Genomic DNA, 24235 nt, shown 5'->3' on the forward strand with positions numbered 1-24235 from the left:
AAAAGCTGCATTAAGTACACATTTTCTAGCTACGTTCTTACAGTAAAGCTTTTTATACATTTGTTTAAATCAATGCATGAACAAACACAAATGCGTTTGTGCATGTTTATGTGCATTTATGTGCGCTTTTTTTCAGCGCTAGGCAAATGCAAGCATTGGTGTGAACTGTGTTTTTATAAGAGACCATTATTTATTTTTGCTTTTCGTGCTTTGAAAGTGCACCCCAGTGTATCTGGTGGGCATATACCCTTAAAGTGATTTTTACCTACGGGTAAGCCTATAATAAGGCTTACCTGTAGGTAAAATTAATATCTCCTAAACCTGCACGTTTTAGGAGATATTCATCCTGCATGCAGCCACTGACGTCAGCGGCACATACGCTCTGAATGTCCGGCGTATCATGCCGGAACTTCTGAACTCCTTGCTGAAACAGAGGGCTCCCACGCACGGTAGTGATGTCATCATGGCTCTGGCCACTCAAGCTTCTGAGCCCGTGAACCTGGAAGAAACTCGGAGGGAACATGTCAGCCCCCACAGCGGCTCCTGATTTACCACTGAGGCACTGGGTGGCACCCAGTGTAAAGTAGTGAGTGTACAGCTTGTATAACGGTGTACATTTTTTTCTCTTGTCGTCCATGGACGGACACAGCCTCTTCATTCATGACAAGTGGGTTATGTTCCCTGTTTACAGGAGAGGACTAGGCAGAACATGTTAGATACAAATACATGTCATTTTAAAAACAGAGCTGAACAGCCCCGCCCAGGGGGCAGTCCCTCCGGACATAACCCTCCTCCCAGCAGCATGCAGCCTCAGTTTTGTTCTGCCTAGCAAAGGAGGACGACGTATGGCTCCCTTTGGGCCCAGCGCCCGAAGAAAGGATTTTATTTTTCTTTTTCTACAACTGTCGGCTGAGACAGGCTGGATATTATAGATCCTTGTAGTCTTCTCAGATCGGCCAGCGAGCGTGAGCACACCTTTGCAAAGGGGCTGGGTCTGCCACGACATGCCCCATGACTCCTGGGGTGGCCAGTGAGCTTTGCTCCGAGGTCCGCACATGACTGAGCTGTAGAGTTGTCTCACTCACAGTGGACCGGGCTGACGGCTACCTCAATTGCGGTTGTATGCCTGTCTGGAATGCACCAGTAAGTCGTCACGAGGACGGGTAAGTACAGTCCCTCCTTCTGAGGTGGGGTGGCACAGCTGGGCATTCCTGGGGTTTGGGTATCCTCCCTTCCCTGCTCCCTTTTTTCCCTCTGTTGTTATACACATGCGGGTGGGGTGGGGGCACCTGGTGGAGTGTACTGTGCGCCTGGCCTATGTGTTTTTACTGTGGAGGGTCCCTTTTTTTTCTGGATTGGGGGCTGAGCAGCCTTTCCAGGCTTTCACCCCTTTTTTAAATGCTGTGTTTTGCCGCGTTCTGGTGGCGCTGGCGCCATTTTTTAGTGGGTTTTCAGTTTGCATTGAAAATCCCATTGGCGGCCATTTTACTGTAGCCGCACCAGGCTCCACGTGGACGCTCGGCGGCCATCTTGCTTGAGTCCTCGGCCTCTAGCGTTGGTTTTTACGGCGCGCAACGCCGTTCTCCTCACAGCATTCCACTACCTCACGACTCCTCCACACACCACACACGCAGTGTGCGGGACACGGGCAGCGGCGCTGAGCATTTATTCTCCGGTGGGGAGTCCCCTGTACAACCTCCCCCCCCCCCCCCCCCCCCCCGGTCAGCGCAGCAGGAGTGGTGGGTGTCTTTTGTTCATTCTGAACTGGGCCCTGCGAGTTTTTTTTCCTCCAGGTTTTGGAGTCAGTATCTAGTCCTCCTTCCCCCAGCATGGCAGAGGCAGCTGGTACCTCTGCTTCTGCACTCACTATAGACTCCTTGTCGGCAGTCCTGGAGACATTTGTGGCCAGGGTGGAAGCGGCGTGTGGCAGTAAAGGGGGTAAAAAGCGCCCCCTCCCTCCACTTATCCCCGGGGGAATGTTCAGATTCAGACCAGGACCTGGCTGCGCAGGTGCCTGGTTCTGTTGTATCTGAAGACGTGGACCAGGACCTTCCTGAGGAAGACTAAAGGTGAAGATAGAGGGTGCTAAATTACACACATGTTGAGCCTTAATCAATATATGGTGCAAAAAACACAACCAATCAACCAATTGATTAGTAATAGTATGCTGAAACCTACAAAAACCTTTATAAGGAAACAAAATAAAATAAACAATCAAAACCCAAAAGTTGCAGACGACATTGCACATTTGGTGATCACACATAAATGCCATTCAATGTGTAAAAATTGTAAATATTAATAAAAGTCCCAATATTCAAGAGAATTTTTTTTTTACACATTTATGTGTGATCACCAAATGTGCAGTGTCGTCTGCAACTTTTGGGTTTTGATTGTTTATTTATTTTATTTTGTTTCCTTATAAAGGTTTTTGTAGGTTTCAGCATACTATTACCAATCAATTGGTTGATTGGTTGTGTTTTTTGCACCATATATTGATTAAGGCTCAACATGTGTGTAATTTAGCGCCCTCTATCTTCACCTTTAATGTTCACAATTCAGTATTGTTTGAGGAGCAGCTTTTTGTTAATTTAATTTTCCTTTTGATAATTGGGCGCGGAATTTTATATTTATTTCCTGAGGAAGACGCTGTAACTGGGTCTGATAAGGCACTTGTCAGGGAGCTTATCAATGCTGTAAGGGACTCCCTTAAGCTAGATAGTACAGCTGAGGTATCCGCTGAGGGCTCGGTCTCTTTTGGTTCACACAAATCAGACCGCTCTGTTGAGGTTTTTCCTTATGTGCCCTTCTTTGATAAATTCATTGATGCGGAATGGGAAAAGCCGCAGAAGGCTTTTGTAGTCCCTCACCGCCTGGCGGTTCGATACCCCTTTGAGGAGAACGTCTTAAAGAAGTGGACTTCTCCTCCGGTGGTGGACCCTCCGGTCGCCCGGCTAAACAAGGTGACCATTCTCCCTGTAGAGGGAGTTCCTGCTTTTAAGGATCAGACTGATAGAAGATCCGAAGCACTGACTTGTTCCATGTTTACCATGCTGAGGTCTGCCTTGCGGCCTATTGTGGCCACTGCCCTGGTGTCTCAGACACTTACTGAGTGGGCAAAGATTTTGCGCCAGGCTGCAGAGGAGCACGAGCTCCCATCCAAGGTAATTAGACTGGCTGACCAACTGGTCCAGGGGCTTGTCTGTTTGTGACGCTTCACTAGATGCAGCACCCTTGGTATCCAGGGATTCTGTCTCAGCGGTGGTTTTACGCTGCCTCCTTTGGCTAAAATGCTGGTCTGCGGACCAGGCCTCTAAGAAGGCCCTGGCAGATTTACCCTTCAAAGGTGAGAGGCTTTTTGGGTCTTCACTGGACAACATTATCAAAGATGTCACAGGAGGGAAGAGCACTTTCCTCCCTCAGTCCTCCAAGGGGGAAGGAACCCCGCCGCAAGCCGGGTCCTTTTCCCACACAGAAGCGTTTTTTCCGTCAGTCAGGGCCCACAGGTAAACCCTCCCAGCCCGACAGGGGCTCAGCTGGGGGACAGAAACGTCCCTGGGTGCGTAAGCCAAACAAGCCGGCACCCAAGCCTGCAACTGCATGAAGGTCTGCCCCCGCCCGACTCATGGGTGGGGGGACGGCTTTGCAGGTTCACAGCTCCGGTGGACCTCTCTGCTCTCCGACCGATGGGTCTGCGCGGTGGTCTCCTCGGGGTACAAAATAGTTTCTTTCCTATCCCCCGAACAGATTCTTTCCCTCTAGTCTCCCTCTCCTACCAGCTCGTCGGGCTGCCCTGTTGGGGGCAGTAAGGGACCTGCTAGGTTGCGGAGTAATTTTACCTGTTCCGCAGGACGAGAGGTTTCGGGGTTTTTACTCGAATCTGTTTGTGGTCCCGAAGAAGGACGGGGTCCGTCCGATGCTGGACCTCAAGACTTTGAACGTCTTTGTGAAAGTAACAAAAGTTCCGCATGGAATAGATTCGCTCGGTGGTAGCTGCGCTCAACTCGGGGGACTTTCTGGCGTCCTTGGACATCAAGGACGCATACTTGCATGTCCCAATCTGCGCAAGTCACCAAAGGTTTCTGCATTTTGCGATCGGGAGGATCACTATCAGTTTGTGGCCCTCCCTTTTGGCCTGGCGTCAGCACCAAGAGTTTTCACCAAGGTGCTCGCGCCGATCCTAGCTTTGCTGAGACAGCGAGGCATTGCCATTGTGGGCTACTTAGACGATCTCCTTCTGAGAGCAGCTTCTGCCTCAGAATTAAGGGAAGACGTGTCTATAACCAGCCAGACCCTCCAAGAGTTCGGGTGGGTCTTGAACATTCAGAAGTCGGTCCTGGTTCCGACTCAGCGTTTGGAATACCTGGGGTTGATTCTGGACTCCTCGAAAGCAAGGGTCTTTCTACCCCTGGAAAAATTGCAGACGCTCCAGTCTGCTCTGAGAGTTTTGACATCCCGCAAGTGGTCGTCTCTTCGGTTTTGTATGCGGGTTCTGGGCCTCATGGTGGCCTCGTTCTAAGCGGTACCCTACGCCCAGTTCCATACCTGAGTACTACAGAGGGAGATCCTGTCCAAGTGGAACAGATCCCCATCGTCTCTGGATCGTCAGATTCAGGTCAGCAATCTGGTCAGGACTTCTCTGAATTGGTGGTTGAGATCCCCGGCTCTTCGGGCAGGTAAGTCTTTTCTCCCCCTCCAGTGGACGGTGGTTACGACGGATGCCAGCCTCTCGGGCTGGGGGGTCCAGTCGGCCCAGGGTCGTTGGACTCTAGAAGAGTCCCGTCTACCGATCAATGTCTTGGAACTTCTGGCAATCAGGCTATGCCTCTCCTCGTGGTCAAGGAGGTTGCAGGGCCGCCCGATCAGGATTCAGTCGGACAACGCCACGGCGGTGGCTTATATCAATTATCAGGGGGAACCCCGAAGCTCGGCTGCAGCGTCCGAGGTCGCTCACATCCTAAGGTGGGCAGAAATAAGCGTGCCGGCTCTTTCGGCCGTCTACATCCCAGGCGTGGAGAACTGGCAGGCAGACTACCTGAGTCGCCAGATGCTGGACCAGGGAGAATGGTCGTTGCACCAGGAGGTGTTTAAACTCATTTGCAGGAGATGGGTATCTCCGGATGTGGATCTCCTGGCCTCTCGTCTCAACCGCAAGGTGTCAAGGTTCGTGGCCAGGTGCAGGGATCCCTGGGCAGACGCGTTGGTAGCCCCATGGGGTCAGTATCGATCTATGCATTTCCCCCACTGAAGTTGCTGCCTCGACCGCTCTGCAGAGTGGAGGCCGAGGGGATCCCCGATGATCCTAATCGCCCCGGATTGGCCCCGGCGTCCGTGGTACGCCGATCTCGTGCGCTTAGTGGCGGATACGCCCTGGCGGCTGCCAGTGCGGGGGGACCTTCTGTCCCAAGGTCCTATACTCCATCCTGCTTTACAGTTGCTGGCTTTAACGGCATGGCTATTGAAAGCCAGGTTCTAAGGGACCGAGGTCTTTCCGACTCGGTCATTCCAAATATGCTGCGGGCTAGGAAGTCTTCCTCTAGAAAGATTTACCATCGCACTTGGAAGGCCTACATCTCTATGTGCGAGGAGATGGGTTGGCGTCCACCGACGTATTTGATATCCAGAGTCCTGCTGTTTTTACAGTGTGACGTGGATCAAAAGCTTGCCTTAAGCACCATTAAGGGTCAGATTTTAGCCTTGGCTGTGTTCTTTCAGCGACCTTTGGCGGCCCATTCGATGGTGGGTACTTTTGTGCAGGGGGTTCGTCATATTGTTCCCCCTTTGAGACCACCTCTTCCCCCCATGGGATTTGAATCTGGTGCTCTCGGTTCTTCAGAAATCTCCCTTCGCGGACATCAGAGAGATCCCTCTCGACGCTTTCTCAGAAGGTGGCCTTCTTGGTGGCTATTACGTCTGTCAGAAGGGTTTCTGAGCTGGCGGCCTTGTCCTGCAAGTCACCATACTTAGTTCTCCATAGGGACAAGGCAGTGTTACGTCCGCGACCTTCCTTTCTTCCGAAGGTGATTTCATCTTTTCACCTTAACGAGGATACTTCCGTCCTTGTGTCCTAAGCCAGTGCATGCTACGGAGGTTGCACTTCATTCCTTGGATGTGGTACGCGCTCTGCGGGTGTACCTGTCGGCTACGGCTCCGTTTCGGAGGTCTGACTCACTTTTTGTGTCGGTATCTGGTCCACAAAGGGGCCTGGCGGTCTCGTCCGCCACCATTTTTCAGTGGATTAGACAGATTGTCATACAGGCTTATGCTCTTAGGGGGCGGGTGCCCCCGTTTCCGGTCAAGGCACATTCCACCAGGGCAATTGGTGCTTCCTGGGCTTTCCGACATCAAGCGTCTGTCTCTCAGGTGTGTAAGGCGGCGACTTGGTCGTCCGTTCACACTTTCTCAAAATTTTACAAGGTTGATGTGAGTGCATCTTCAGATGCTTCCTTCGGCCGCAAGGTTTTGCAGGCAGCTGTTTAGAGTTGCATCTCCTCCCTTGAGGAGCTCTGCCTGTTTGGGGTGAAGTTGTGTTTTTTTTTTTTTTTTTGAATGATACTGTTCCCACCCCTCATTTTTTTTTTCTTGACACTGCTTGGGGACGTCCCACTTGTCATGAATGAAGAGGCTGTGTCCGTCCATGGACGACAAGAGAAAATAGGATTTTTTGTACGCATCGTAAAATCCTTTTCTTTGTCGTCCATGGACGGACACAGCACCCACCCCTCCTTTTTGGGGTTGTACTGCTTGTTACGAACTGAGGCTGCATGCTGCTGGGAGGAGGGTTATGTCTTGAGAGACCGCCCCCTGGGTGGGGCTGTTCAGCTCTGTTTTTAAAATGACATGTATTTGTATCTATTTGTATTTGTATTTCTGCCTAGTCCTCTCCTGTAAACGGGGAGCATAACCCACTTGTCATGAATGAAGAGGCTGTGTCCGTCCATGAACGACAAAGAAAAGGATTTTACGGCGAGTACAAAAAATCCTATTTTTTGTTTGTCATACGGCAAAATGAAGAAGGGGCTGATCTGATGTCTCCCTGATACTATACGATGTATAATCTGAATGTTCTTTATATAATTTAAAGCATTGATTTTTACCAAGCAACTAAATCTGTAAAAATGCTCAGCTCCAGACCTGCAGGAAACTCCACAACGCTCAGTTACCTGCAGGAATTCAATCATGTACAGTTCTCCAGTCCTCTGGCATACAAACTACATTGTTTCAAGATCTGAATCAGTCCAGAGAACCTGCTGACATTTTTCTGTTCCTTCTGTGTTTTAGTACTTAAGCAATGGGCCTTCGTTTCCATTTTGAAAGAATGGCTTTTTTGGTCTTAACTCTTCCATGACGACAAGTACTGATAAGTCCTCTATAGTAAGTCCTCTATAGAGTGTAGGCTGGTGGAATGTGTCAGGGTGCAATACACTGGTGGTTCTCCACTGGTCTCTGACATGCTGGTGGAATTTTCTCCCATCTTCTACATACACACATACAGTGGGGATCGAAAGTTTGGGCACCCCAGGTAAAAATGTATTAATGTGCATAACGAAGCCAAGGAAAGCTGGAATAATCTCCAAAAGCATCAAATTACAGATTAGACATTTTTATAATATGTCAAAAAAAGTTAGATTTTAGTTCCATCATTTACATAATTTTCAAAATTACAGAAAACAAAAAAAATGGCGTCTGCAAAAGTTTGGGCACCCTGCAGAATTTATAGCATGCACTGCCTCCTTTGCAAAGCTGAGACCTGCCAGTGTCATGGATTGTTCTCAATCATCGTCTGGGAAGACCAGGTGATGTCAATCTCAAAGGTTTTAAATGCCCAGACTCCTCTGACCTTGCCCCAACAATCAGCACCATGGGTTCTTCTAAGCAGTTGTCTAGAAAACTAAAAATAGTTGACGCTCACAAAGCTGGAGAAGGCTATAAGAAGATAGCAAAGCGTTTTCAGATGTCAATATCCTCTGTTCGGAATGTAATTAAGAAATGGCAGTCATCAGGAACAGTAGAAGTTAAAGAAAGACCTGGAAGACCAAGAAAAATATCAGACAGAACAGCTCGCAGGATTGTGAGAAAAGCAATTCAAAACCCACGTTTGACTGCACGATCCCTCCATAAAGATCTGGCAGACACTGGAGTTGTGGTACACTATTCCACTATAAAGAGATACTTGTACAAATATGGTCTTCATGGAAGAGTCATCAGAAGAAAACCTCCTCTACATCCTCACCACAAAAATCAGCGTTTGAACTTTGCAAATGAACATATAGACAAACCTGATGCATTTTGGAAACAAGTTCTGTGGTCCGATGAGATTAAAATATAACTTTTTGGCCGGAATGAGCAAAGGTACGTTTGGAGAAGAAAGGGCACAGAATTTAATGAAAAGAACCTCTGTCCAACTGTTAAGCATGGGGGTGGATCAATCATGCTTTGGGGTTGTATTGCAGCCAGTGGCACAGGGAACATTTCACGAGTAGAAGGAAAAATTTCAGCAAATTTTGGATGGTAACTTGATGCCATCTGTGAAAAAGCTGAAGTTAAAGAGTGGATGGCTTCTACAAATGGATAATGATCCTAAACACACCTCAAAATCCACGGGGGATTACATCAAGAGGCGTAAACTGAAGGTTTTGCCATGGCCTTCACAATCTCCTGACCTCAACATAATTGAAAATCTATGGATAGACCTTAAAAGGGCATTGCGTGACAAACAGCCCAGAAGTCTCAAGAACTGGAAGACTTTTGTAAGGAAGAATGGGCAAAGATACCTCAAACAAGAATTGAAAGACTCTTGGCTGGCTACAAAAAGCGTTTGCAAGCTGTGAAACTTGCCAAAGGGGCCAGTACAAGATATAACTCTGCAGGGTGCCCAAACTTTTGCAGACGCCATTTTTTTGTTTTCTGTAATTTTGAAAGTGTAAATGATGGAAATAAAATCTAACTTTTTTTGACATATAAGAATGTCTAATCTGTAATTTGATGCCTTTTGGAGATTTTTCCATCTTTCCTTGGCTTCGTTATGCACATTAATATATATACAAACACACACATTATATACACACATTATATACACACACATTATATACACACACATTATATACACACACATTATATGCACACATTATATGCACACATTATATGCACACATTATATGCACACATTATATGCACACATTATATGCACACATTATATGCACACATTATATGCACACATTATATGCACACATTATATGCACACATTATATGCACACATTATATGCACACATTATATGCACACACATATACACACACATATACACACACATATACACACACATATACACACACATATACACACACATATACACACACATATACACACACATATACACATATATATATATATGCTCACACACTATCTTATAAAAGTGAGTTCATCGCCAAGTGAATGTCCAAATTGGGCCCAAAGTGTTGCTATTTTGTGTGGCCACTATTATTTTTCAACACTGCCTTAACCCTCTCTGACACGGAGTTAACCAGAGCTTCACAGATTGCCACTGGCATCCCCTTCCACTCCTCCATGACGACATCACAGAGCTGGTGGATGCTAGAGACCTTGCACCCCTCCACTTACTGTTTGAGGATGCCCCACAGATGCTCAATAGGGTTTAGATCTGGGGGCATGCTTGGCCAGTCCATCACCTTTACCCTCAGCTTCTTTAGCAAGGCAGTGGTTGTCTTGGAGGTGTATTTGGGGTCGTTGTGTTGGAATACTGCCCTGCAGCCTAGTCTCCGAAGGGAGGGGATCATGCTTTGCTTCAGTAGGTCACAGTACATGTTGGCATTCATGGTTCCCTTAATCAACTGTAGCTCCCCAGTGCCAGCAGCACTCATGCAGCCCCAGACTGACACTCCAAACACCATGCTTGACTGTAGGCAAGACACACTTGTCTTGTCTTTATACGCCTCACCTGGTGACCAGTATGAGAGCGATAACACCAAATTTAACACACCTGCTCCCCATTCACTCCTGAGACCCTGTAACACTAATAAGTCACATGATACCAGGGAGGAAAAATAGATAATTGGGCTAATTTGGACATTTTTAATTTTGTTGCCAGCAGTTTAGATATTCATGGCTGTGTGTTGAGTTATTTTGGGGGGACAACAAATTTACACTGTTATACACTGTACACATTACTTCAGTGTTGTCACATGAAAATATATAATAAAAATAGGGGTGTACTCACGTTTGTAAGATAAGTGTGTGTGTGTGTGTGTGTGTGTGTATATATAATATACATTTTGTTATCAGATGCTTACCGTTATTTTCCCTTTTCTGGTCTAGCCTCACGTCGGCACACACTGGGGGTTAACTCCTCCTTTGGAACCCACAGGACCTCCTAGCTAAATAAGTTGGCCCCTCCACAACTGAAGTATTCGATGACCTAGCCTGCAACATGCCCATAGGGAGGGTGTCCTGTGCTGAGGATGGGCCAAAAATTACATTTTTTTTCCTGGCCTGCCTAACAATGGAATATAATCTAGCTGAATAAATGAGTGGGAAGAACACCTGAAAAGTCACACTAACAATCAAAAGCTGCTAAAGGCCAAAAGAATTTTGTCTCTTGTCCCAAACTTTGCTGAACTTGCTCACGGCATGTCCTAGCTTGTAAAGTTGAATGAAGGCTGCACAAGAACTTCAGCTAGCCATCTTACATGTATCTTCCACCAATTCTTGCCATAACGGCCCCAAAGGCTGCCACCCCTTTAGTCGAACGAGTTTGCACCTGTTTTGGAGCAGAAAGGGCTACTTTGTGCATGCCAGTCAAATCACTCCAGTAATCCAATAGAAGATGACACCTGAGGATATGATGGCAAAATGAATTAAATTGTCCTCTTTCCTCCCGTCTTTTTTTTAACTAAATTGTGTGTGTATGTGTATATATAATGTGACTCATTAGTGCTACAAGGTCTCAGATGTGAATGGGGAGCAGGAATGTTAAATTTTAGTGTTATCACTCTCTCATATGGGTCACTGGAAGTTCAACATGGCACCTCATGGCAAAGAACTCTGAGGATCTTAAAAAAATTATTGTTGCTCTACATAAAGTTGGCCTAGGCTATAAGAAGATTGCCAAGACCCTGAAACTGAGCTGCAGCATGGTGGCCAAGACCATACAGTGGTTTTAACAGGACAGGTTCCACTTGGAACAGGCCTCACCATGGTCGACCAAAGAAGGTTAGTGCATGTGCTCAGCATCATATCCAGAGGTTGTCTTTGGTAAATAGATGTATGAGTGCTGCCAGCATTGCTGCAGAGGTTGAAGCGGTGGGCGGTCAGCCTGTTAGTGCTCAGACCATACGCCACACACTGCATCAAATTGGTCTGCATTGCTGTCGTTCCAAAAGGAAGGCTCTTCTGAAGATGATGCATAAGAAAGCCTGCAACCAGTTTGTTGAAGACAAGCAGACTAAGGACATGGATTACTGGAACCAAGATAAACTTATTTAATTTAGATGGTGTCAAGCGTGTGTGACGGTAACCACTGCCTAATACATAAAATATATTTACAAAAATGTGAGGGGTGTACTCACTTTTTTGAGATGCTGTGTGTTTTGTGTATTATGGCCTAAGGATGGCAAGTGGTTAAAGACCTTTTCAAGGAGAGCCCAGTCTAACTGGTCATTGGCAGTAGAGAGAAAATTCCACCAGCCTGTCAGAGACCAGTTTAGAACCACCAGTGTATTGCACCCTGCCACATTCCACCAGCCTACACTCTATAGAGGACTTTATCAGTACTTGTCTTCATGGAAGAGTTAAGACCAAAAATGCCATTCTTTCAAAATGGAAACGAAGGCGCATTGCTTAAGTTCTAAAACACAAAATTTAGCAACAGAAAAATATCGGCAGGTTCTCTGGACTAATTCAGATCTTGAAACAAGGTAGTTTGTATGCCAGAGGCTGGAGACCTGTACATGATTGAATCCTTGCAGGTAACTGTGAGCGTTGTCGAGTTCCCTGCAGGTCTGGAGCTGAGCATTTTTGCATTTAGTGGCTTGGTAAAAATCAATGCTTTCAATTATATGAAGTACATTCAGATTATACATAGTACAGTATCAGGGAGACATCGGATCAGCCCCTTAATTTTGCTGTATGACCACAAACAAAGAATCTGCAGTGAAAAAAAATTGACCATTGAGTTAGTATAGGATTACTTGAGAGATGGGTGTACATAAAACCGTGAAAATGTTGTAAATTTAAAACTGCATGTATATTAAATAGAATTGCTGTCCATCTTAAAGGCGAATATTGATTTTGTTTTCTTTTTTATTATACTTTCCATTAAGTTTTTGTATACAAATATTTTTGAAAATGGTAATGTTTTACAGAATTTTTTCTTTTTTCCCTCAATTGAGCCATCTGTGTAATGACTAATGGACATTGTTTTATTGTCAATTTTAGGAAATTAAATACCCAGAATACCTTGACATCCGTCCATACACCTCTCATCCAAATGGAGATGCACTTGTATACAAATTGTATGCTGTACTTGTACACAGTGGCTTTAGTTGTCATACTGGACATTACTATTCATATATAAAGGTAAGTTTTATAATTGTATGCATGTTTGTTTGTTCTTTTACTAAAAAACTGATTCATTCAGTTTGTTTTGTTGAGATTAGCTGTGATTGGTCAAAACTAATCACATGGTACAGATGGGCTGTGATTGGCCCTGTCTTTACTATGTGATCATATTGACCAATCACAGCTAGCATCACAATTGATGGCATGAACGGAAGCCATCCACTGTTTACAACTGTTATATAACCTGCTGTGATTGGTCACAGCAGTCACATGGTACCAGCAGCGAGCCGGTACACTCATCCATCGGATGCATACACTCACCACCATTTTATTAAGTACACCTCGCTAGTACTGGGTTGGATCCCATTTTGCCTTTAGAACTGCCTTCATTCTTCGTGGCATAGATTCAAAATGTTTGAAACATTCCTCAGACATTTTGGTCCATATTGACATGATGGCATCACACAGATGCTGCAGATTTGTCCAGCTGCACATCCATGATTCAAATCTTCCTTTCCACCACATCCCAAAGGTGCTCTATTGGGTTAAGATCCGGTGACTGTGGAGGTCATTGGAGTACAGTGATCTCATTGTTCAAGAAACCAGTGGTGAGATGATTTGAGCTGTGTGACATGGTGCATTATCCTGCTGGAAGGAGCCATCAGAAGATGGGTACACTGTAGTAATAAAGGGATGGAAATGGTCGGCAACAAAACTCAGGTAGGCCACGACATTTAAATGATGCTCAATTGGTAAGAAGGGGCCCAAAGTGTGCCAAGAAAATATCCCCCCCACCATTGCACCACCACCACCAGCAGCCATATGACATCCGATCAGGATAACGCAACCGCTTTGCCGCCACCATTCTGTTATATGGCGGCCGACAAGTGGTTAAATACTCCAAAACCACGCCACATTCAAAGTCACTTAAATCCTCTTTCTTCCAAATTCTGATGCTCGGTTTGAACTTCAGCAAGTCGTCTTCATGTCTAAATACATTGAGTTGCTGCCATGTGATTGGCTGATTAGCAATTTGTGTTACCAAGCAATTGAACACGTGTACCTTTTTTATAAATGTGGTGCAATTTTTACTTCCTACAACTTCATTTGGTTTATAACATTTAATTTGGTATGCAAATTCTAACACGTTTGTGCTGTTTGAAAACATGCTATGGGCCACAATACTATTTTGTGATTATGAGTTTTCACCATCCTCTAATTGTTTTGACTCTAGCACTTGTTTATTGTGTGATATCTGTTGTATTTCAGGCTAGTAATGACCAGTGGTACCTTATGAACGATTCTATTGTGTCTAGCGCAGACATCAGGACAGTCCTCAATCAGCAGGCATACCTTTTATTCTACATCAGGTATTTTCTTGTTCATGGCATACATTTTTCCACATACATTTCTGTAAGGCTTTTTGATGGAGGATTTGACAAATAATTTGAGCATTATTTTCATTCTTTACTTGTTTTTTTTCCCCCGCAGATCCCAAAATGTTCCTAGTGGTGATGCATCGTATGCTCTCCAGTCAGCCAGCCCTAATTCCCCGCAACCCAGCTGCAGTCAGAGGGCAAGTGTTTCCAAATTTTTGTTTGTAGGACCTCAGCAGATCATTAAGGTGAGAGCCTTTTCTAGAGCACAAACCTTTTATTGGAAAGAATGTATTGCTTGGTTTTGATCCAATATATGGATTTCATTATCATCCTTTGAGGGACTTGGAAATGTTATAAAATTCAGTTTATACTGCTTCCTACTGGAAAACTAAAAAAGTTGTAGGCAAGCCCCAGTATAACCCCTTCTCTACCCAGCATACCTCAGTTTTTTGCTAGTGTACTAGGAGATGGATGCCTTCACTGAAGCTCCCCTAAAAAGTTTTTCTCTTTTTGCTATTCTAATCTTGATGACTGTAACACTCCTTGCTATAATGCTGCTTGATCTGTACATGGCAGCTATCTAGGTTAATGGCTCCTAAAAACTAACCTTGAAATCCCTACCCAGACCTCACTGAACTGGATGGTGGGTTGCTAGCCAATGTGATCTTTGGGCACTGGGCTCTGTATTTTTCACTTTCCTGACCTGAGTGTACACAGCAGTAAAGCCACAGGTGGGCCCCAGTCTCTTAGGAACTGGCTTCTGTTGGGTGGAGTGCTGCATGTGCGATTCATTCTCTTTCCCACCATTCAGCCTAAAGGGAAGCATCCCGCTACTGCTTCTGAAGCATCACATGGATCTCTGGTCAATTTCCACTGCCTGCCTACAGTGACCTGTTCACCTCTAGGCCATGTTAAACCCCTCATCAGCACCTACTTTCCATCTTTGAGTATTGAGGTCTTGCTTCCCCAGGCCTATGGTATTTTAAAGATATTTAGCTGTTAAGACCTTTCTGCTACACCCGCTATTTAAGTTATTATTATTTGAGGACTGGAAATACCCTGAAGGATCCAGATCCCTTGTGACAGTGCACTTCCCCCTTTTTGAGAGGGAGCATATAAATTGGTGGTCTCTTCCACCCATAGATGTAAGAGTCTTCCGCATTACAGGCACGCCACCAGTCAGGTTAGAAGCGCTATCCAGTTCTCATTGGTGGGGGGAATGTCCTGCTGTTGGAACATCTTATATGCTTCCCTTGATAGTGGCAGTACCTCTGCCTTGGAGAGGGCTTCTCCCCATTTATCCTTGATTCGGGAGTTGGTTCACGACATAGAGGCAGTGTTGGCGCAAGCTGCAAAAGGTTTTTATTTCCCAGAGGAAATTCCCATTTGCCCATAGGACGATTTAGATTCTCTCAGCGTCTGATTGAATGATCAAATTCCGAAAATCTTTCTACCCTTCTCTGCTCCTGGAATATTTGGGTACGGTCTTGGACACATCCCAAGCAAAGGTTTTCCTTCCTGAAAAGATAATTCCAACTACCCAAATGGGGGACAGTTGGAAGGTGGATTACCTCAGCCGCTACCGCCTGGCTTAAGAGGAATAGGCATTTTATGCACATGTCTTTAATCCGGTATGTCAGAAATGGGAGACCCACGTTGAAGTTCAGGTCTTAAGACAGAGGGGTCTATTCATACCTTGCTGAAACCAAGAAAAGCCACTTCCAAAAATTCTTTGCCTGGTTTGAGCACAGGCAATACAATTTCAGAGTGTACTCTTTGACTTGCATTCTGGCCTTCATACAATCTGGTCTTGACCATAACTTGACCCAGAGCCATTTGAAAGGACAGGTTTTGGTCTTATCCATTATTTTTCAAAGACATCTGGCTTTTCGCTCCATTATAAATACCCTTTATTCTAGGTCTATCTTGCATCTAACCCTGCTTGCATTTCCCTGTGCTTCTTCCTTAGGATCTCAAATTGGGTGTCTCTGCCTGTACAAACCAGCTGTTGATCTCACCTGGGATGTTACCTCAGTTGGTCTCTCTTGCAAAGTAGCCTTTTGGTTGCTGTAACATCTGTCAGATGTGTCTGAGTTGGTGGTCCAAGTTGTAAAGAGTTATTCCATAGTCTTCACAATGACAAGATTACCTTACGCCCAAGACCATCCTCTTAGGTCCTGCAAGGTGGTTATCCATTCTTCTGACATTGCAGCATTTCAAAGTTCTTGCGGCACTACTCTGAAGTTGGGTCTCTTGGCCATTTTTGGGCATATTGGTACAGTTCATTTTGTTTAGTAGTTGCCCTCCCTTCTCATTCATTGCTTGGGGATGTCCCATGGTTTGTGTACATTGCCTGTGTTCTGTACTGTATGATTAAGATGAGAGGGATTTTAATATGCCTGTAAGATCCATATCTTGGAGTATAGTAAATTATGGCCAGTATTGCCAATCGCCTGAAGGCATGAGCCTCTAACCTGGGTCTATGAATACTGTGCCTATGTCCTAACCAGGGCTGTGGAGTCGGTAGATAAATGTTCCGACTCCTCAGTTTTATGTACTTCCGACTCCGACTCCCCGACTCCGACTCCTCTGTATTAATATGCGAATGTATTTTATACATTCCTTGAGGGAAAGAAACGCAACCTACCACAGGACTACTGGCTGGGAAGCCAACAGTCTACTGTATTGCACAGTTTAAGCAAAAGACAAACACAATGAAAACAATCAAGTGACTGGATAGTAGCAGCAGGCATAAACATCAGGAACAGGATCTTTACCAGTTCAAAAATACAAACCACATTATTTGGTTGTTTTAGAACAAAAACAAAGCTTTATCTATAATGAACCAAAAACAAAATCTGCAAAACCTAGAAATGGTTTATATTAATCTTGAAATGTAGTTCTAGGCTTAGCAAATGCAAATCAATTCAATGTAGAGTTCTAAGGAAGAGAATTGCCTCTGCCAGATCCTCTTTCATAGAGGCTCTAAAGTCAGACTTTATTATTTTTAGGGCTGAAAATAATCTTTCGACACTGACTTGGGTGGGTGGCATTGCAGTAACTATTCTGGCCACATCACTAACGATCTCTGGATAAACAAGGATGGCTTCTTCAACAGTAAGTTTTGATGAGCGATCATACTTTTCAACTTCTTTTAGTGCTTTATAAAACTCCTGTTGGAATTTTTTTATTTGGACACTTACTGGTTCTCTAACATGCGTTCCCTGTAAAAGCAGAACACAACACTATGGAAAGTATAAGTATTGCAGCTCCTAATTGTGCGTTGCGTGCCATATAGTGAAGCACATGAAAAGCATGCTTCTTCACGGTCACTTAACGTGTTCGTTTTGCGGTTACGTGAGGCACTGCATGCATTGGTCTTTATTCTTACAGTAGAGAAGTCATTAATTATAACCTTTTGTGAATTGGGACATTTAAACTTGCTTTTTTTTTTTTTTTAATTCCAATCTAAATTTAGTAGGAGTCGGTGCATTGTTTGCCGACACCGACTCCAGGTACCCAAAATTTCCTCCGACTCCACAGCCCTGGTCCTAACCTGCAAACTTCATATCTTGGCATATAGTAAAGTCAGAATTCCTCTTTATTCCATTCTTTTAATCATCCTTTCGATGCATTATTTTCACTTTAACAGTTAAGTAAAGGTCCACTTTTATTTTTTTTGTAGCCTTAAAAACATGGCTTTACTTCTTGTTTGTGGCTTGATGTTTAATTTGTGTTATTTCTTCTTCTATTGGCCCCATGGTGCTTTGTGTTATCTACCCATGCATTGTCAGCAGTAGATGATAAATGACAAATAAACCCTCTGACTTGGCCGCACCTATGTAGTGGTAAAAATCTAATTTGTTGGCACCAGTGTTAACTATCCACTATTTGGCAAGCCTGTACTCAGAAATCTTGGCTAGTGTACTTTATAGTATGTGATTTCACAATGCAAATCTTACACAAAATGGGGACAATATGTTTGGAATTTCTTGCTGTTAAAAAGCATTTAAAAATCACAAATGTCAACTTTTTTATTTTATGTTTTTTAATCTCATTCAGAATGTGAAACACATGAATGGGAATCGGTCACCAAAATCTTCAGTAAATGGTCCAGTTCTAAACAATAATTGTGCTAACGTTAAAAGGCCAATGGGTGGACTGCCAGTCAACCGGCAAGTGTCGATTAACTCAACAGTCAAAAAACAAAAAATTACCATCACTATAAACAAGCCGCATCCTGTTCTTCAAGGACCATCCTTTCACGATTCTCCCAATACTGAGTCTGCAACTAGTGCAAGCTTGACATCTACTACTACTAAACCATGTCCAATGCAGTCTACCTCAAGTGTCCCTACACAATCCGAATCAAAGCATGCACCAATCAGGTTGAACCGTGGAACTTTAGTCAATGGCAAGTCTAAAGTAACATCCAACTTGTTAGTTCCTTATGGTACAGAATCTTCTGAAGAATCTGAAGAAGAACAGAAAGGGATACGCAAGAGAAGATGGAGTGGGAAGTGTACAGATGGAGGGGTTTCAGCAAACGGTCTTGGTGCACCTACAGATATGCTAGACAGGACTGACCGTTTGAAAGAGGAATCTGTAACACCTTTAGAATCCAGTCCAGCTAATCGGGTTGAGCTCACTAATCATGGCACTTATGAACCATCAATGTCCTGTTCCCACAATGGCGAAAATCATGTAGGATCTAATACATCTGTTTGCGTCTGTGAAATGTCTAAGGATGTAAGTATATTATTACATTATATAGTCCTGATTTACCCAGATTGTATCACTGACAAGATTCGGAAGAAAATCCCTCTAATGGGAGCACAAAATAACTTTTGGCTGCTTTCACTTTTAGGGGTCACTTCTAGAGGTAGACTGATATATCGTCCAATATTTGGCATCGGCCGATTATTATCAAAATTAGGCCGATATTTTACACTGACCACCGTTCCTCCTCCCTTCTCCACACTCGGCGGCTCTGGCAGCATCAAGCCACTGTGTGTTACATTGTGTGTGAAACTGACAAGTAACAGAGGAGAGAGAGAGGAGCTGTCAGCTCGATGTCGGGGGTGGGCGGGACCCAGCAGCTATATTACACCAGCCAATGGGATGGTATCTGGCCGGGCTGCTGCGTGTATGGTCCCGCCCACCCCGACATCGAGCTGCCAGCCTCCCTCTCCCTCTCTCTCTGCTTAGTGTGAAACCTGCCAGTGCCATCTGTCAGTGTCAACCAGTGCCATCTGTACTGAGGACATCAAGTGTGTGCTAGAGTGACAGGAAGGAGTGGGGTGAAGTGTTTTTTTTTTTTGTAACGGCCACAAAAATCGGCATCATATATCGGCCGCCCCAATTTCTAAATATCGGCCAGAGAAAAACCCATGTCGTCATGGTTTTTCAAAAATGATTTACTTTAGATTAAAAAGGAATTTGCTGCTTGTACAGTATAACAAATTAAGTCTACGGTTTGTTTTTAATTTTAGACTGAATCTTCATACGTTCTGGTCACAGAGAACACCGCTACAACAGCAGCTTCACCACCAAGCTATGCATGTGAAATTACAGCATCAGAGCAGAGGTAATACATGGTTTTTGGTTATTAAAATGTGTTTTTTTTATTGCATTTACAAGCAGGTTTATACTTGCCTGAACCTCCTCTTCCCGGGTCCCAAGCCAGTGCTTCTGGCTCCTCTTCTATGGTGCGTGCCCCATAGGAAGCCACTTATGGGGGGGCACTCATGCAGGGTAAGGCTAGTGCCTAGCCTCGCTGTCTGCGTCTCGTCCCTGGCTTTGATTGACAGCAGTAAAAGGCAATGGCTCACCGGGAAGTGACGAGAAAGCTGCTGCAGATGGGCACAGTGGTAGATGAAATGAAGACTCTGTGAGGGGGTGGGTGGAAAAATACTACTAAACCTTTTTTACATTAATGCAAGGAATTTAGGTAAAAAATGTTTTAGGCTTTAGAACCATTTTAAGCTTTCTCCACCATCTATTGAGGGATACAGGAATTCTGAAACAATCAGGTTATACTGCTGCGTAGAGGAGATTGGGTCTCTGGCAAAAAAAATTATAAGCCAGCCCCCTGTATAACCATTTCTATACCCAGCTATTGCTGTTAGACTACTAACTTCATAGTTGCATAGCTAGTCAGTTTGAAAAAAAGGCACAAGTTTATACAGTTCAACCAGAATAAAAAAGTTATACCACTGGTATTTTTATTTCTCCAAATTCATTAAAAATACCTCCATTGCTGCTGTAAGCTGATTTCTACATAGCAGCCATCTGGATTGGTGTATCCTTAAGCCCCGTACACACGATCCGAAAATCGTACGAAAAATGCCGCTTTCGAAACGATAGAACAATAATCGGATCGTTGGTACAGAGCTTTCGAGAGCCGATCAGGACAGTTCATCCGATTTTATCCCATCGGACATGCACGGAAAATTTTTTCGGACGATTTTCGTTAAATCAGTAAAGCTGTCTTTCGAAAATGCAATACAAATGCATTACAACACATGACATCACTTCTGATTTTTTTTATTTTTATTCTGCCGTACGAGAATTTTCGTGACTTTAGTAAACTCATCAGATTCGACGTGAGATTAGCATACCAAAAAAACGGACGATCATTCGTCCGATAATCGGATCGTGTGTAATGGGCATTAGCAATAGTTTTAGGGTCCAAACTTGGAAAATTTGTGTTTGATAAACTGCTGCGCAAATATCGTGTGACATAAAAAAATTGCAACACATCATTTTATTCTAAAGGGACTTTGCTTTTAGAAAATATATATTGTTGAAGGGTTCAAACAATTTTTTTTGCAAAAAAAGCAGATTTTTACCTATATGCGAGATTTCAGAATTGATTTGGTTGTGTGGTTAAGGTAGGAGGGGTGGTCATGGGTTTCCTACAGCAGAACTGAACCTAAGAATGTTAATTACCTTCTGTCTTCCCACTCTGCACCCACAGCATACACGTTTATAGTAGTTCCAAAGTATACTAATAGTACAGAAAGGGGTTTGCGTCGCTCTTCCATAATGATTGCGTGTGATCTATCCTAGGTGTTTGGGTGCACTTTTCATTAAAGCTCATAATATTACAGGATTCTTGGAGGTTGATCCTGTTGACAAAAACCCATATCTGAAATGTCCCTTTTGGATTGACTAATATATTGCATTGAAATAATCCAGAACAATAATTACCTTTTTTTCCTTTTTTTTTTTTTTTAGACCCCAGCTGCAAACAGAAAAGGCTGTGATAAAACCAGAAATCCCACCGAACGAGGAGACTAGCATCAGGTTAATGGACGCTGAGAACGTTGGAGAGAACAAGTCACTACCACAGTCTTCTGGATCCTCAGAAGACCACAAAAGGAACGGAGATAGACGGTCACAAAGCTTTGACAGATCCAAACATGACCGATATAGGTCGTCGGATAGGGAAAACAGACACAGGGAAAACTCCAGTAGTGGACACTACAAACACAGAGACTATGATAGGCCGCGCTCTAGAAGCAGAGGGAGAACTGGAGATCGCTATTCATATAACCATTCTAAAAGGGATCGATCAAGAAGCAGGGAGAAACACAGAAGACATTATTCTCCTTATAGAGATCGAGGGCATTATGATAAGGACTATTGGGCCTGCAAAGACTACAAATCTGGATGGGCCAACAATAGCAGGGGGCGTGATCATGGCTATAACTTCAAATACAGCAATCACTTTTATTCACGTAATTTTGAGCCCTATCACCACAGAAAACCTAACGGTTACTCCAGCTACCATCAAGATTATGGAAGCTCGAAAAAAAGAAAATACCATCACGATGGCAGTTTAGGAGAGGAAGACTATGAACGTGGCTTTAAACGCCACCGCTCACCTTCCGACTGGTCACGAGGTAAGGATAAATGATACAAAATGCTTTGTGCAGTGTTGTACGAATTGTTTTCTTAAAGTAGGGTTCTAGGCAAAATGTTATGTGATTACGTGTGTGTGTGTGTGTGTGTATATATATGTGTGTATATATATGTGTGTATATATATATATATATATATAGATATAGATATATATAGATATAGATATATATATAGATATAGATATATATAGATAGATAGTGTGTGTGTGTATGTGTATTTTGTTTTTTTCAAAGCGCAAGCTCTCCTGCAGATGTAGCAGAAGAGACAATTTAAAACTGAGTGCGTACAATGATTTTTTATTGATATATTAATGAAGAAACTTGCATTCTCTGTGTCGGTAGCAACCGTTTGTGCCATTTTAGTGCCAGGTGCCTTTGAAGAAAGATATGAATTAGAGTGTTGGTTAAAGGGAAGAGGAGTGTATATTACCTTACCTAATGTTCAGCTTGAAGGGAGATTGAGCTCTTGCTATCAGAATTTTTACTGTTTACTTGACTGATGATTGTTTCTGATTTTGTTTTAGAACGATGAGAATGAAGCACATAGCACACGTTGACTCCTGGAAACACTGGATTGAAGACTATTTGAGCACATCTTGGCAAAAGCCATGAATGACTCTTTCAAACAGTTAGTAATGCCCTCTGTTAACAACCCAAACGTGTCAACACCTTCGCAACGAGCTGAAGTCTCTATCATGAACCATCGGTGGTCGCTCCCCCTTTCTCAGTACCAGGCATCATTTTTTTTATTTTCCACTAAAAGCTTTTGCCGTTATCCCTCTAATACTTCATACTTGGATGTGGTGGCTATGATGGATTTAAAAACCCAACATTAACTCATTGGCTTAGTAATTTGTTTTTCCAGGTTGTAGTCAACGTACTATCAACGATGTGCATCATGGTCAATTGACTAAAGACCAACGCAACTACCCATTCCTCTCGGTGTGTAAAAGCGAACAAATTTATTGGAATTCGTGTTTCACAAATCCATGTGAAAAACTTTACCACAAGTATTTTTGACATTGTTTCCTTATGTTTTAGACATGTCATCAAATCTAAAACTCAAGCGCAAAACCCTTTTTATATTTTTTTTTGGAGTTTAGTCCCATGTTAAATTGGAAACATCCTGGAACATGTGCTCTCAAATGCTGCTTTCTAAGAGACTCAGGATTATTTGTGTACTACACAGCATGTATTCTTTCCCCATGCTACACCTTCATAGAAGCTTGAGGAATCATTGTATTTTCCATCAAATTTTCTACTTCTAAATGACCGAACGTTCCAATTAAAAGCCAGGGGTTTATATTTGGAGAATTTTATCTCCAGCTTCTCGCTCCCCCTTTTCTGTGTTTGTATGTAAAAATTATACTTGCTTTACATACACAATTCCAAAAAAAACAGGAAATTGTCACTTGTGAATGTTAATTTGTCGTCTTTAAACATGATCGTTTTATTTTTTTATTTAATTTCATGGACCTACAAAACCCCTTTTCTGTTGAAGATGTTTTAAGTGGGTTACAGGTTATTCTATTTTAATGCTCAGCAACTCAATACTTCATACTGTGATTTTATTTAAATACTACATCAGAAAAGAAGTTTAAAAAAAATGGCAAGTTTATAATTTTCACTCCTGCATCAGGAGCCCGAAAAATGTATTACATTAGTTAACTGCATAATCTATTGTTTATGCGTGATGAATATGTGTCCAGTTTCATATATATATGAACAAGAAAAAAAGCTTCATCTGCGGAGAGCTCCACAGCTGATGTAGCATGTCAGATTTAGTATATAAACACTGTTTAAACTAAAGTGTATTGTGTCTTTCTTGTGGCTATGATGTGTGAATGAGCGAATCAGACGTGACCTATGTGTGTACGAGACTCATTAAGGTAAATCTGCCAGAAGAGCAATATGTGGACTGCTACTTTTGGCCTCCCAATTTGAAAATTCTAGTTGCTGAGCCTTTGTATACAGATCAGGAGTGCAAATTTTTCCATCGTCCATTGAGGGACACAGGAATACCGAAAGTTATGTTATAATTAGAGCTGCACGATTAATCGTTATTGGATCTTTTTCCGTTGCAATTCTTGACACAGGGTTTTGCATCTTTGACATGAAAATAATTTTCTCTCTGCACTTTGGTATGCAAAGAATTTCCTGTCTGCTCACAGCCAAAAGTCAGTCTGGGCAATCGGCCAAGTCTGGGCAGCCTGCCAAGTTTTAAAAACATTCTTTATCAGTGGAGAGTTAAGTCTAAACATTGTATCACTTCAATGGAATAAACTTCTGTATGTAAATTAGGGAATGTTTAACCACTTAAACACCAAACCTTTTTCTGACAGCTCTTCAAGTTAAAATCAT

The 24235-nt window shown here is 43.4% G+C and overlaps 1 protein-coding gene across 5 annotated transcripts in view; it reads left to right on the top strand.

The window, feature by feature from the left end:
• USP42 (ubiquitin specific peptidase 42) overlaps positions 1 to 23683 on the top strand; it is a 68873-nt gene extending 45190 nt beyond the window's left edge. For 4 of the 5 annotated variants that reach the window (XM_040356810.1, XM_040356809.1, XM_040356811.1 and 1 more), the window contains 7 exons: positions 12448 to 12588; positions 13840 to 13940; positions 14062 to 14194; positions 18012 to 18698; positions 19442 to 19536; positions 21189 to 21856; positions 22399 to 23683. In XM_040356810.1, coding sequence (XP_040212744.1) covers positions 12448 to 12588; positions 13840 to 13940; positions 14062 to 14194; positions 18012 to 18698; positions 19442 to 19536; positions 21189 to 21856; positions 22399 to 22406 — 1833 coding nt within the window. In that variant the 3' untranslated portion in view covers positions 22407 to 23683. The remainder of the gene's footprint in view (positions 1 to 12447; positions 12589 to 13839; positions 13941 to 14061; positions 14195 to 18011; positions 18699 to 19441; positions 19537 to 21188; positions 21857 to 22398) is intronic. The other variant, XM_040356813.1, reaches the window with a different exon arrangement.
• Positions 23684 to 24235: the final 552 nt, after the last annotated feature.

Source organism: Rana temporaria, chromosome 6, assembly GCF_905171775.1.
Source record: "Rana temporaria chromosome 6, aRanTem1.1, whole genome shotgun sequence".
NCBI classification, from domain to species: domain Eukaryota; kingdom Metazoa; phylum Chordata; class Amphibia; order Anura; family Ranidae; genus Rana; species Rana temporaria.